Source organism: Paralichthys olivaceus, chromosome 3 (assembly GCF_024713975.1).
Source record: "Paralichthys olivaceus isolate ysfri-2021 chromosome 3, ASM2471397v2, whole genome shotgun sequence".
In the NCBI taxonomy this organism is placed as follows: domain Eukaryota; kingdom Metazoa; phylum Chordata; class Actinopteri; order Pleuronectiformes; family Paralichthyidae; genus Paralichthys; species Paralichthys olivaceus.
The window spans coordinates 12,440,761-12,455,160 of record NC_091095.1 but is presented as its reverse complement, the minus strand read 5'-3'; the positions used below and the strand labels follow the sequence as shown (position 1 = coordinate 12,455,160).

The 14,400-nt window shown below is 40.9% G+C and overlaps 3 protein-coding genes across 15 annotated transcripts in view; 2 read left to right on the top strand and 1 right to left on the bottom strand.

Moving 5' to 3' along the window:
* The window catches only part of rnf220b (ring finger protein 220b), a 29,572-nt gene extending 28,056 nt beyond the window's left edge, over window positions 1-1,516 (top strand). For both annotated transcript variants that reach the window (XM_069522002.1, XM_069522001.1), the window contains 2 exons: window positions 687-761; window positions 844-1,516. In XM_069522002.1, the coding sequence (XP_069378103.1) occupies window positions 687-761; window positions 844-915 (147 nt within the window). In that variant the 3' untranslated portion in view covers window positions 916-1,516. The remainder of the gene's footprint in view (window positions 1-686; window positions 762-843) is intronic.
* Window positions 1,517-2,127: 611 nt separating this feature from the next.
* On the top strand, window positions 2,128-7,454 carry guk1b (guanylate kinase 1b). 3 transcript variants are annotated; one of them, XM_069522003.1, is made up of 9 exons: window positions 2,128-2,287; window positions 3,480-3,595; window positions 3,767-3,808; window positions 4,147-4,272; window positions 5,246-5,342; window positions 5,960-6,098; window positions 6,225-6,309; window positions 6,685-6,770; window positions 6,845-7,454. In XM_069522003.1, the coding sequence occupies exons 2-9, from the start codon at window positions 3,484-3,486 to the stop codon at window positions 6,872-6,874; spliced, it is 717 nt and encodes a 238-aa protein (XP_069378104.1). In that variant the 5' UTR covers window positions 2,128-2,287; window positions 3,480-3,483; the 3' UTR covers window positions 6,875-7,454. The 3 variants fall into 3 exon arrangements, with proteins under 3 accessions (XP_069378104.1, XP_019936397.1, XP_069378105.1); XM_069522004.1 differs by having other exon boundaries at window positions 2,144-2,287; window positions 3,458-3,595; XM_020080838.2 differs by lacking the exon at window positions 4,147-4,272 and having other exon boundaries at window positions 2,129-2,287.
* The window catches only part of obscna (obscurin, cytoskeletal calmodulin and titin-interacting RhoGEF a), a 37,949-nt gene continuing 31,003 nt past the window's right edge, over window positions 7,455-14,400 (bottom strand). For 7 of the 10 annotated variants that reach the window (XM_069521992.1, XM_069521993.1, XM_069521991.1 and 4 more), the window contains 13 exons: window positions 13,995-14,040; window positions 13,821-13,898; window positions 11,974-13,723; window positions 11,699-11,827; window positions 11,470-11,592; window positions 11,068-11,235; window positions 10,773-10,866; window positions 10,043-10,282; window positions 9,476-9,699; window positions 9,354-9,368; window positions 9,024-9,120; window positions 8,785-8,922; window positions 7,455-8,185 (listed from right to left, as the gene is read on the bottom strand). In XM_069521992.1, coding sequence (XP_069378093.1) covers window positions 8,005-8,185; window positions 8,785-8,922; window positions 9,024-9,120; window positions 9,354-9,368; window positions 9,476-9,699; window positions 10,043-10,282; window positions 10,773-10,866; window positions 11,068-11,235; window positions 11,470-11,592; window positions 11,699-11,827; window positions 11,974-13,723; window positions 13,821-13,898; window positions 13,995-14,040 — 3,283 coding nt within the window. In that variant the 3' untranslated portion in view covers window positions 7,455-8,004. The remainder of the gene's footprint in view (window positions 8,186-8,784; window positions 8,923-9,023; window positions 9,121-9,353; window positions 9,369-9,475; window positions 9,700-10,042; window positions 10,283-10,772; window positions 10,867-11,067; window positions 11,236-11,469; window positions 11,593-11,698; window positions 11,828-11,973; window positions 13,724-13,820; window positions 13,899-13,994; window positions 14,041-14,400) is intronic. The other 3 variants (XM_069521996.1, XM_069521994.1, XM_069521997.1) reach the window with 3 other exon arrangements.

Here is a 14,400-nt window from a genome sequence, read left to right as displayed (position 1 = left end):
TCAGACGTTTAGTGGAAATACATGTTAGATCTTGTTTTGAGAATTTTTTAATAATCTAGCAATTAGTTGAATATTTTTCTAGTCAAATATTTAATTAAACCAATTAAAAACTGAACATTCCTAAAATGTCTTAAACATTCTCCTTTGTTTCTTAATTACACCATCTTATTAAATTATTAAAATGTTTTTTACCGGCTGTAGAAACGTCACCCAACTAAACTTTATCATTCATTATTTGTGAAGACCTGTGTCCAGATGGAGCTTTGATCAGATTCTTGTAAATGACATAAAATACGACGTTATTATCGGAATACTTCTCTTCTGTGTCTTGTATCCCAACGTGTGTTTCAACAAAAACAAGCAACATATGCAACATAACAACAAAACAAACAAACATATGTACATTTATGAAATCTGAACACACTAATGTTGCTAACTCCACACAAAAGATTTTAAATTTTATGAAGAAAAACAGTTTGCATTTTATCTTCTAACACAACTAACACAGCACAGTGTAATGAATGAGTAAACACCACAGCCAGAACTTTTCATGTATCACAGATGCATAAATAAAAGTTTATTGATAAGGAGCCTCTCCTCCTGTAGCTCTTAGTGCAGTTTCACGTGGACATCTAGTGGCAGCTTTTTGTACCACACCCTCACTTGTATCATCTCTGTCTCTACAGGACACATACACAACGCCGCTCACCTCCATCCAGTGCTGGCACGTTCACTGTGAGGAGTGTTGGCTTCGTACGCTGGTAAACATTTTCACTTTGAATCATATAAATGTCAAAATGAAGAAGTTTTCCACAACATGTTAATGAATTATTCTTTTTTCAGGGAGCAAAGAAATTGTGTCCTCAGTGCAACACCATCACCTCACCTGGAGACCTGAGACGGGTCTACCTGTGACCAGGGAGGGGCTTCCTCTGTTTTTAGCCAATCAGGGGTGGACTTGTGGGCAGCTGGCCTGTCAGACTGCCACCCTCCTCTTCCTCCTCTTCCTCCTCATCTTACTGATCCTTTCTTTACGTCAGTGTTCTCCTAAATTCAACACAAACATGACCTTTGACCTTCCCTTACAGCCCTGTATAAAATCTGTGTTCGTGCTGCAACATCAACCAGATCTGAAGAAACATTTAAATCCAGCTGAGAGCTCAGGCACTGAAAAAAAACATAGATAAAATGCTTTGGGAGGACATTTATCTTTTTCTAATCCTTTTGTCTGTTTTATGAGGGAAAACAAGAACCACATGCAAAGCACATGTACATATTTTTGTGTAAGTTTGGATTTGTGTGTGTATATGATGTTGACGAGCAGAACAACCTGACTGTATTTACTGTACATAGTCTTTGATTAGATCATTTATTATTTGTTTAGCTTCTGTAGGTTCATTAACAGTAATCTTATAACAACTCATTTTGTCTTTTGTCATTGACGTGTTTCTTTGTACAGGATCATTAAATCAAATTTTATCAATGTTGCTTCAATAAAAACGTGTGTCTAAAATTCTGCCGGTGCACAAACTCTTTGAGCTGTGGGGGTGACGTGGATATTCACCTGTTGAATGTGGGCGTCTTGTGTTGGTTTGTGTATGTTGTGTATTCGCCCTTTAAAAAAGTGGGTCAGTGCAGGATTAACCCGGCAGAGCCCATCACAACTCAACTGGAGTGGAGGGACACTAAACCCTACTATTCCGAGCTTTTACTCGACCGCTGGAGCGCTGCACGGTTCAGTCACGCCATGCTGACACAAAAAACACCTCAGGACCATGATACTAGAATTAAGGGTCCATCAGGAGAAAGTAAACAGCAATGTCACTGTGTGTGTTTTTTAACATTTCAAAGTGCACCTCCGTCAGTGGTGGGTAAAGCAAAAGAGAGTTATTCTTCCCCCAGTTTACCATGTTTGTGCCCTTTAGCAAGGTTCTAACTTCTGTTGGCCAGCTATCATAGATAAAACAATATTTCTTTCAAAATAAACTTAAGCACAAATAAGTGTTACATTTTTAAAATAATTATTTTATATCCTTGGCCTTGACCTGCCACAATTTAATGTCAGGCTCTTCAGTCTTTAGTCTGTGTGTCTGTGCTCATGGTGTCAACGGTGTGGATGAAAACAAGCCAACACACACGTGATTGGTGGCTGAAGGGAGGTGGTGGTAATTCAGAGCGACAGTGAGCTGCTTCAGTGTGACACACACACACACACAGTCCATTAAGAAGCCTTGCAGAAGAATCATCTGTGATTGAGCAGCTCTACGACACAGACGAAACAGGAAAGGTAAGGTGGAATTTTTACTTCATTTTTTTAATTAAAACCTGTAACCTGCAAGTATGTTTTCATTAACATCTTTGACATTTGTACCGTGCAAACTCAGTGATAAAGACATATATAAGTTAATCTATGAGAAAGCTTAGTTGAAGTTGAAATACATTATAGTTATGTTACACAAAAAAAGTGCATATTTGGCAGTTTTATCCACGATTAATGATTATTTGACTCATTTCAGTTATAAGTTAACTGAAAAAATGATCATCGCTCGTATTCTCTTCATCTTGTTTGGTGAGAGGTCAGAAGTTGATACTTTTCACCTCCTTAAAAAAGTTAAAATAAACATACATAAGAATTATCAGCAGAATGCACTTTGATTATCGACAGTAAAATGATCAATTATGCTAAACATTTCACACATTTGTTATTTTTATGAGATCTTTATACTATTTTGACCAATCATTACTAAAGCAGCATTTTAACATTCAAGTTAACTGAAGGATTCTGTGTGAGACGTAGTGAGGTAGAAGATGTTCTGACTGGTACAAACTCCTGTTATCAGGTAACTGTGTCCATAGATTCTAAATGAACTGGTTCCACAAGGTTCCTGACACGTCATCCTCTCTGAGTGCGGCAGTAACTGGGCCACCTGTCCTGTCCTGGACTCTTTGTGCTGCCTGGCCCATGATCCAATTAATCCAGCTGACTGACCTGCCTCCACTTCATTAACATGCATCCTCAACATTAACCCTGTGGCTGTATAACCAGGCAGCAATTAGAGCATGGACACGTTGTAATATTTTAATTAAGGAATTAGGACGTTGGGGTATTTGAAAGTGGAGATTCATTATTAGTGGAGATTAAAACCAGAATCATAATTTAAGAGCAAAGAGCAAAAAGTCTCGTGCTAAGGTTTAGTTTGACAGCAACTTAGACCAGTTAACAGGAAAGATGTTGATTTTTAGCAGCACTGGAATTAAGACTGTTCATGAATGTAAGATAACTTCCTATAGTGTGAATACTACCATGCCCCATATCTCACTCTATAGAAATGGCTGCCAAACCTTTAATGCTGGATTTCGTCCAGTACAAAAGATCTGCTTTTAATCTGCTTCTGGCACAAACCTGAGATAACTCTGTCTGTACATGTCCCTGTCTGTCTGTACATCTCCTTGTCAGTCAATCTCTCTGTCTGTCTCAGAACAATGTCAGGTCCAAGGCCCGTGGTGCTGAGCGGCCCCTCCGGCGCAGGGAAGAGCACTCTGATGAAGAGGCTGATGAAGGATCACGAAGGCGTGTTTGGATTCAGCGTGTCACGTACGTTCTTGTGCCAACCTCCTGTCTGAGGAGGAAGGAGGACACGGCATCTAAAGCTGTTCTGGCCGTAGATGTGTGTTACATGAGAACATCTTGTAATGTGGAGACTGAAGTTTCAGCAGAATATTGTTATTCTTTAATATCTATTCAATGTTGATCTTCTCGTCACAGACACGACACGAAACCCTCGACCAGGAGAGGAAGATGGCAAAGGTACAGCAGATTAACTGGAGACACTTTAGTTTCAGTGCAAGTACGTGGTTGAGGTTTTTAGCACCTTCGCACTGTAGCAGGACGACTACGCTCTTTAAGCTGCAGGCCTGCAGGCTTCAATCAGTAGAGCTGTGATCAAAATATATGTACACACCTTTTTCCTTGTTGTCTCTATACCCCATTCGCCAGCCTCCCTTCACTTCCATCGTCCACAATATCGCCCACAACACTTCTTACTCCCAAGTGAACTGCACAAGTGTTTTTTTTGTCCCCTCTGCCCAGATCCCCTGACTTACGGGGATAAACCTCTGTGTGTGCCTGTTGTGCTCTCTCCATAGGGCTGAACAAGCTCCCCATGCTTCTGGGGGCTATGTTACTGCCTGTAGCAGACATCTTTTCCTCGGAAGACATAGAAATGTCAACCTCATTTTCCAGTCCAAACGAATCAGAAACCACAGAGACAGGTGACCTCAGTGTGACTCCTGATCACAGTTATCTTTTTATTTTATTTGACTAAGGCAAAGGGAAGGGGGTTACTTTCATCATCCTGGCACGCTTCACATTGGATTCATTAGGAGAAAGTTGTGTGACAAACAAAAAAATAAAACAATCTATGAGATCAGGATGTGACAGTTTACACTTTGGAGTAAAAAGCTCTTGAAAATAGCCCCCTGTGATGCCTCATAGTGATTCCCATTCCCCGTCCAGTGAAGTGCAACTGTCCCATTTCCCACTGTGGCTGAAAGAGCACTGGTGATTTGTAACCAAGCATTAGCATCACAGGACAATGACTCAACAACTTTTATCTCTCATATATATATATATATATATATTATATATATGTACATAAATATATATACTTAAAATTGTTTATTCATCCAAATGCTATTTCCCATTATTTAAATCATCACAGTGGATTTTTGAGACTTTGTACTGCAGTTTTCCTGAGTACTGTTTGAAATCTGTACTGCGTTTGCAAAGTAATTTTCTTTACTTCAGTCCGAGTAGACTCCTTCAGATTGCTATGCTAATGATTGCGTGCGATCACTGTGGCTGTTAGTGGTAGTAACGTGTTATTCTGTTTTAGATCTCCAGAGGTTTTGATGTTGTCAAGATTAAGAATATGGATCTGGTATGGACACAAAATGTATCTGCACGTGATTTGTTTAAGTGCTATACTAACGTTATCTGCGGAAAATACTTCAAATCACACCTCTCATCTTTGCATGCTATTCCCTCTGAGTGTTTTTTGCAGATGTAACACAATTTGAAATTTAGCCTCAAATGTCAATATTACCTCAGTATAACTTTCATCAATAGCAATATCACTATATACTGTATGTATATATACATATATATATATATATATAGTGATATATATAAATTTGCTAGATCTAGATTAAATATTTAATGTTGATTATATGCTGAATCTCACAGACTACCACTTCACAACGAGAGAGGCCATGGAGGAGGGAATCACCAATGGTGACTTCATTGAGAATGCAGAGTTTTCTGGCAACATGTACGGAACAAGGTAAATATTTGCATCTCAGCAGGAATGTCACCATATTTTTAATTTTGTAATAAATGGTATTTCTGTACATGCGTTTCTACCAAATCAATAGAATTATATTGACATTTTTAAAAGTATACCAGTTCCATATATAGTATATTGATAGTATATTATATATTAGATTTTACAGTTATTATAAGATCAGTGTCACAGATATATGTCAAATTTGATTCAACAGAAATGTAGTCTGCTGATATATATAAAAGAACGCCCTCTGACTGGGCCACAGGGGTCAAGAGGATATATAATAGTCTGGTGACAGATGGAGCTTTAACCTCCATCAGGTCAAAAAGGGCAACGCTGCGGCTCAGCACCTTGTGTGTCACATTTAATCTCTTCATCTTATTCTGAAGACAACACACACACACACACACACACATACACTTGCTGCAGTTCTAGGAGCCTGGATCAATGAAGCGATCCTCTTAAGTCAGTCACTACATGTGAACAACACAATATTACATGATAACACTTCCAGTATATGTCTGTAAAACCCACCTCTGCTCATTTCTGTAGTCCTGGTTATTTCAGTCGGTTTGTGTTTGGTGTAATTTCATGCTGTAACACTGTTCCTGTAGTACAGCGGCAGTAGAAGATGTGCTGGCCAGGAACCTAATCTGCATCCTTGATGTGGACATCCAGGGAGTGAAGAGGATTAAACAGACTGACCTTAACCCCATCTACATCTCCATCCAGCCTCCTTCCATGGAGATCCTAGTAAATTTTAAACCTTTCATATAGTATTGATACAAATTAAAAAGTGTCAGTCATGATATAATTATGTAACTGCTGTTTTGTTACTCTTGTGCTGAAAATAATGACATGCTCTCCTGTTTTTGTCAGGAAGAACGTCTGCGGGACCGGCAGACAGAAACAGAGGAGAGTTTACAGAAACGTCTGGAGGCAGCGCGCATCGACATGGAGCTCAGTAAGTTCGTCAAAACTGGATTCTGAAATGAAGACAACTTGAAGGGCACACAGAGGGAAGTTACCTAAGACAAGGCTGATTGGCCCTTTTATCACCATGTTGCATATACATGTATTGAGATCAGATCGCAACATAAACTATGTAGACAGAAAGTTTCAGCTTACAATTTCACATATTAGCACTGCACATCAAGACATTTTTGAAAATCTCCCGATGTGAAAGATAGATCCGCACCAAATTGTAGTGGTTCTCTTCTGACTCATACTGCATCCCTCCTTTAAGTTTTGTGGTTATCTGTAAAGTAGTTTTTGACACTGATACTAACCTTTGTAAACATAACTATTGAAGCTAATTCACTTAACTTCCTTCTTCTAGGTAAGGAGCCAGGAGTGTTTGATGTTGTTATTATCAATGATGACTTAGAGAGGGCCTACAAGGAGCTGAAAGATACCCTCAATGAGGTAAGAACAAGAATTGGACAAGACCAAGTTTATTGTTCAAAATGCTAAACTATTCCTCATCTCTCTTTCTTCAGGAAATCCAAAAGGTCCAGGAGGCCAAATAAGAAGGAAACAGTCAGATAGTCTTTCTTCTGCTGGGGAAACGTGATCCCACACTTGTTAATCTGACCCCATCTTCACTGAAACACCTAAAGAAATGTTTGTCTTTCTTTACCTTCTGCGTAATATTGTCAGCGATGCTCAGATGGAAAAGAGGGACTCTGAATTGATTATTGTTTTCTCAGTTAAGAGAAAGAGGTTTTGTGTTAGATTTAGGGCAATTAATGTTCAATATTTATATCTACGTATGAAAATCTTTACCTGTGTTGAAAAAAAAAGGATTGAAGCAACTGCACCAGTGGTTTGTTTGGACTCTATAGGACCCAGTTTGACACTGGACTATCCAGGAGGGTGTTGTACGAATCACTATCACTGGTCAGTACCAACTGCACACACAAAAAATGTTCAAAAAATTGTTGTGTTCTGCTCAATTCTAATATAGTGGAAACTTATATTTAAATGTAAAATCAAAATGATTCTGATTTATATTGAGGGAAATATGAAATAAAATCATTGGGCATATTACATTTAAAATATGAGTGTGTATGTTTGTGTGTGAGGCTGAATAAAGTGTGAGGACAATGATTGATCACTAGTGTTGTTTAATTAATCTTTCATTCACTACGTCATTCAGGTGGGTTGTTGTCCCAACATATTATCAACATGAAACTTAGAAGCTTCAAATAAAACTCATAAAGCTCATCGATTTCCCTTTAACACATTGTAAGCTTAACCTGTAAAGAATTAAATTAGATAGTCAGAAATACATTTGATTACATGGAGCAGAATAACACAGAAAACATGTTTTACTGTCAGATCAAACATGTGCAGCTGTTTGATACTGAAGAGCGGAACAACTGGTTCTCATGTCAAAAATAAAGATTTGCACTTAACTTTATCCCTGATCTGTTTCCACCTGACCAAAAGCTAAACTAAATGCACTGCACTCTCATGTAAAACCTAATGGATAAGAACTCATTAAGACAAATAACATTTTCAAAATCAGATGATATTCAAAACGATTTAAAAAAATCTTTCCACACAACTGAAATTAAATATGCTGCATACTGTTTAGGAAAATCTGCTGGTGAAAGAAAATCCCACTTTTTCTGCGGGGGGGGGGGGCATCATTGTCTTACTGGAAGAAGGGACCCTGAAGCTTGGTGCGGACCAGCTCTCGTTTCTCCTCCTTCTGCTTGAGGTACGATTTGAGCTTGTCTGTTGAGAAACACACCTTGGAGTGTCGCACTTTGTGAGGAATACGATGAGCACGGAGCCATGGGTTCTGGAGACACTCGGCTGCAGTAGGTCTCCCCCTACAGAATCACATTTGATCATTTTTGAATATACACATTCTAATCGGTATAAACTGATTCTGCATGTGTAGAATTTGACAAATTTTGGGGTCTGGAAGTCATCTGGTTTCTGTTTCTAGTTCAATGACATTTGAGCAGACTTTGGTTGCCAACAGGTGAGTGAGGAGAACTAAAGATGTAGAAAGCATGAAATGCATCAGTTGTTTTTTTAATTCATATGCAAATAGCTGTAAGAGATTAGCCAAAATGTCATCTGGACCTCAAACACCTTTAAAATGTAGCACTATTGTGTTTTGTGCTGAGAAAAGTTTGACTTGTGTGATAAAAGAAATGAGTCGTAAACTGTATAGAACTGAAGATAGTGTCAGCCTGGATATCCGCTGCCGACACCGGAAGCCCTAAAACATCAGCCGTTGCCTCCAGAGGCTTGTTCCTCTTCAGAGGCTTGTTCCTCTTCAGATGTTAGTCGATGGGCTCCGAGATTGCATCCACTAATAACACACTTCTAATTTTTGGTTTGGTTTGCGCAAGAAGAAGGGATTAATTAAAAGCATGGATGTTCTGTATTAAATTAGCAGAATTTAAACAGATACACGTACCATAATTTGTTATTCAGGCTGCTCTTCATGAAGTTTAAGGCTCCCTCTGACAGACCAGGGTAACAGCATCCAAACTGGATCTTCCCCTTCTTGATGTTTCTGTCTTGCTCTTCCTGGAACGGACTGTCGGCACTCAACCTAGTGAAGAGAGGAAAAACACACACAGTATGTTTTACTACATAAATGTAATATGTCATGTATAACAAGCATGTTCAACAGTTCCACATGTTTCTACTTACATGATGAATGACAGAACCCCAATAGCCCAGATATCAGTTTCAGGCCCGACGCCCTGACCCTCCAGGATTTCCGGAGCTTTAGGAAGGACAATATAAACTGAAAAAACAGACAGACACAACGGACATTGTTCATAAAAAATTGTGCTGTTACTGGCAATGCCACTTTCACACTTAATTTTCTGTTATTCAAATGACACAGAATTGGATAAAGAAAAGAAAATGAATTGGACTTGGGTTTGTTAGGTTATGGTAGCTAGGATCAGCTGAGGTGGATGAAGTTAGGCTGAGTTATTTCCATCCATCAATCCATCCTTCCTTAAAAATGTGTACCTTTGCTGCGACAGTCTGTTGAAGGCCACGACAGTCAGAGGTTTAGAACATTAGAAGAATCAACAACAGCGCAAGCTTGAATATCTTTGCCTCTTGGAATGAAACTAGACGAACAACAGTACCTTTGCTCTCCGACAGGCCTTCGATGTGCTCAACGTTGAGGGGCTGTCCAGGTGTGAAGGGCTGAGCCGAGCCAAAGTCAACAATCTTTACGTGGTTACAATCGTCCACCAGCATGTTGTCAGACTTCAGGTCCAGGTGGATGATTCGACGGCTGTGAAGGTAGTCGACGGCACTTAGAATCTGAACCAGCAGCTCTGCAACATGAGACTCTGCATACAGATCTCTGAAAGGACAGGGCACATTTGTTAAGATTTACTAAAGTATGAGATGTGCTGCCACAAATGGCTACAGGCTGCATCAACATAATCTTTGGGACGTAACTCTGAAAAAGATCAAATTAAAATTGTCTTATTTTCTTAGTCTTAATTAAGTCTTGTTCATTTTGGAATCATGAAGTGATCAGATTTGACTGGATTTTTCCTCAAACAGGACAAAACAAAGAGGATTTACACTGTGATGAAGTTTCTTGATGAAATAGTGAAAATTTGACCTGATGCCACAAGACCAGAGGCTCACCATCAACATTTTTGTTTCTCTGCGTATAAAGAATAATTTCAGTCTGTTACCTCACAGCCAGACTGTAGAGCAGCTCCTTGCCAGGACAAAGCTCCTCCACTAACACCAGGTAGCAGGAGGTGATGTAGGCGGTGTGCAGCTGCACCAGATGTGGGTGGTGAAGCCTCTTCAGCAGCTGGTACTCTCTCAGCACCAGCTGTCTCTTCTCTGCCTGGTAGGGGGTGATCTTTGCAGCAAACACTTGGCTGGTCTCAACATCCCTGCAAAGGTTCAGTACGCTGAACCGACCCCTGAGAGAGAAAACAGCAAAAGACGAAGAGGAACGATAATAATGTAATAATAATATCCATCTATTTTTTAGGACTTCACAAATTAAAGTTACACATAAAAAGCACATAAAGTTAACATAAGAAATGAAAACAAAGTCATGAAAGAATAAAAACACTTAACATGTGACAGACATTTCAGTATGAGCCCCTAACCCTAACCCTAAACCCCTAACCCTAAACCTAACTGGTGATTGGGAGATACTGACAAGACAAGACAGCTCTTGACTTAATGCATGATGTAAAGTCTGATGGAAAAGATAATTATATCAGTGTCAAACTTAAAAAACCTGAACTTAAGTTTCAAAAGGAAATCTGAAGAAAGAAAAATGTTATCAAACGGAAACAAATACTAGAGTAAATGAATGAATTATTAAGTCACACTATATATTGGTCATTATGAGGAAAACGAGGCATTAGAGCTCCTCCCTTAATCGAAAGTTAAAAATCCCACCTGTTGATCTCAGCAAGGAAGCTGAAGTTCTTTTGTGCTGATCCAGTGACCTTTGACCCCAGGGTCTCAGTCTGAATGAGTGAGATTTGAGTCTCTATACAACAAAGTAAACAGAGAACATGAAAATGTAATAACGCTCTGTGTAGCAGCTGATGAATATATGACATCTCATTGCTGTGAATACTCTGGAGTCATGTGACATTTGCAATCTGATCAGAAACACTCTAAACACGTGAAAAGTGAATTACATTATATTTTACATATGCAACATCATGTTTGACTGTATTTTTCTTGCCTTCAGGGTGAGTCGCCATTACAACAGGTGCTGAAGCGTCACTGAAAGGTCCAGCTCCCGTCTTGGTGATGCAGCCAACCCTGAAAACATACGACGCCCCTCTCGGTAAATCCTTCGCCACATAGCTGCTGTCCGTCACCTCCTCTGACAGGACCGTCCAATCCCCACCTGCACACACACAGCACATGACATTTACAGTGAATTCCATGCTTACTGCAAATTTTACTGTCAATAATAGTGACATTGTACAATAGAAAACATACATTTCGAATTCACTGAAACACCTCAAAGCCAACCTTTGATCTTAAACATGCTGCCAGCTTCATGAAACTGAAGTGATGGCCACTGAAAAATATCTAGCAATATAATTTCAGTGCTGCTGCAACATCTCTGTAAACACACCATCTGTACAGTACTGCACACAGTAGGTGATGGGGTCATTCGACTTGATAGGTTTCCAAACCAGCAGGACTCCGCCTCCATCTAACTGGAGCACGTCAGCTTTGTTGGGACGGACTGGCAGATCTGAACAAACATACACAAACAGGCTTAAAGCAAAAATGAAAAAGCAGGATTTCAGGTTATTTCAGACAGGAAATACATGACCCCCATGGTGTAGCTTGTTCACTACCTTTTGTCTTTTTGAATCTGGGTATTTTGAAAGAAGGCAGGATTTTGGATGTCCTTTTCTTTGGACTCTCAAGTCCAGTGCTATGTTCCCTTTCGGCGGGGATGGCAGCTGATCCTTTTACTATTGGTCCTGTTATGATGGGAAAACACAGGGAAAAAAAGAGACATTAGGATAAAAAGAATATACCACAGAAAATTTTTCTCAACGTGGATGCTTCTTAAAACAATTTTCAAAATCATTATGAAATAAAATTATTATAATTTGAAATAACTCACCTTTACTCACATCCTCTTTACTGGAGGACCTGGAGAACAGCTTGGTCAGGCTGGAGGCTGAAGCTCTCATTTTCTTCCTCAGAGACATGGTGGGTGTATCAGGCTTCATGATCTCTCCTAACGTGGGTCCTAACTCTGTGTTGTCCAGCTGAGAGTATGAGTGGCCAGTCCACGACTGCCTACGGAAGATCTTCAGCAGTCCCAGCTTGGGTGATTTTCCTGTGGGCGGTCGGACTTCCAGGGCTGGAGCTGACGCATGCCTGTGGAGGCTGTGAGCTTCCTTCTTTTCCCTGGCCCTGGGAGGCCTCTCTGGAGCCTGGAGGGAAGAGAGGCTGGGACTGGGGCTTGGTGTCAGTGAAGGGCCTGGCTGGCCTCTGCTGTTTGCAGATAAGTTGGGGTTTGAGCGGGTGCGGTTACGCGGTGGTGCCTGTGGAAATGAGACTCTGGTTTTGACTTCTTGGAATGAGCAGGAAGATGATGAAAGCAGTGGCTCCTGGTGATCATCATACTCTTCACTGTCCCCTGATCTGTATCTTCCTCTGAGATGAGCATGACTCAGCTCCTCATATGAGCCGAGTCTGCTCGAAGACTCTGAACCACCGTGCTCCAAAGTATATGATTCAGCCAGAGAACCCTGGGAGCCAGCAAAGGTGTTTCCTCCCTTTGTCTGTTGCTTATCCAGCCGGTTGCTCATTCTGTTTCCAGCAAGGAAGTTTGAAGGAGCAGATGTTGCACCCAGTGTGTGAGCTCCATGTACGGGAGCGGTGGAGCCTCTTCTTCTTGTGGGTCGCCGTGGACTCGGAATGGCCAACAAGTTCCTACCTGCCACTTCATCATCTGTAAAATCTTCCTTCAGACTTTGAGAACCTTCTTCGTCACCTGGCTTTGAGCGTGAGGGTGAGCTGGGGGAGCGACGTGAATACTCATCCAGGGACCTGCTCCTCCTGTGAGGGGGCACGTTGCCGTGGGTGAGACCAACTCCACTGTCAAAGGAGCAGGATTTCTGTATCGAGGGTGGGATGGATCCCCGTCTCTGACCACGGTTAGTGTCTGTCTCATCCTCCACATATTCAATGAGAGGCTCATTGAGGCGTCCTGAAAAGCTTCTCCTGAGTGGTTTGCGGCCTCTCTCCTGTTTTCTGGCCTGGAATTTGTCCCGTAATGACATGTGTCTAGCAGACATAGGTGAAAGCTGTTGAGAGCTGCTGTAGAAAGTGCTTCGGATCACGCTGCCCCGAGGGATACGACCTCCGTCACTTCCTGAACCCTCATCCCAGTCAGATAGGTTTAGAGATGGACTGCTGTCCTTGCTGAACCTACGCTCCCTCTGAGGTGTCTGTTGGCAAGATGCATCTGATGACGCCACCGACTGCCTGCTCATACTTCGCTCTAATACACTCCTCCTTTCCAGAATCTCCCCATCCTCCTCCTCCCCTAATGTCATCTCCTCCTCTTCCTCCACACCTAGGTGGAGTTTGGGGAAAGGCTCTGGGATCTGTGCTCTCTCCATTAAAGGATCATAATCCTCCTCTGTCTCTTCCTCTTCCTCCTCCTCAGTCGGGCTGTAGTGCTGAAAAAAGTCCCAGGAGTCAGCTTCATCGTATTCTGATGACGAGCCACTGCTCACTGAGGTGCTGCTGTGTTCCTGCAGCTCGCGAGGCACAGTCACCGCAGTCTCTCTGAGAGGAGCGTCCAGCAGCTCGGGGACGGGCCTCAACGTGAGAACCGACCCAATGCAAGTCAAAGAACGCTGGGGAGATTTTCATGACGTGGTGTGAATATACAACTCATGTAATTACATTAATCTTCAATATTATTAGTTAGGAGATACCAGGGAACCAACTTACCTGCCATTTTGTTTTTGAGATAAATACTTTCAAACTCTTTGTGTTAATTTCATCAGTGTCCTCTCCTGCATTTTCATCCTGAACAGAGAGAAAAATAGTTTGATTAGTTATATTAGTGCATTTTTGAATACAAAAAAGCTTTATTTAAACACATTTTGTGTTGTTTCTTCTCACCTGAAACCATTCATGGCTCAAGCATTCAAAGGCAGACGGTCGCCTCCTAAGTAAAGGAATATTAGAAGTGCTCAGACATCTGTTGAATTGTCCCTCAAACCATACCTTACAGTGGTTAACTGAGGACATCACTGCAGCTTTATGTGACAACTTATCGGAGCACAGCAAAAAAATATTCTTTCAGATATAGATTTGATATCAGCATTGAATCTAATTTCTTATGTGAAAGAGGGTAAGAGTTATACAGCATTCAGACACTTTCTGAGTCAACGTTTGTTTTAACCGTTTTTGTTTAAGCCCTACTCACTTTAATCAGTGATGTTTCTAAGTTGCCTAAATGCCTCTTAAAAAGGCAGAACATTTAGTTTTGCATTGTTGGTAAGTCTCAGTAAAAATAGGTCTCCTA

Excerpts from the sequence above, each read along its gene's own strand:
- guk1b (XM_069522003.1), top strand. The coding sequence starts at position 3,484 with ATGTCAGGTCCAAGGCCCGTGGTGCTGAGCGGCCCCTCCGGCGCAGGG. Across the intron at positions 4,273-5,245 it reads ATCAGAAACCACAGAGACAG|ACTACCACTTCACAACGAGA; the intron begins GTGACCTCAGTG and ends TGAATCTCACAG. Across the intron at positions 5,343-5,959 it reads GGCAACATGTACGGAACAAG|TACAGCGGCAGTAGAAGATG; the intron begins GTAAATATTTGC and ends CTGTTCCTGTAG.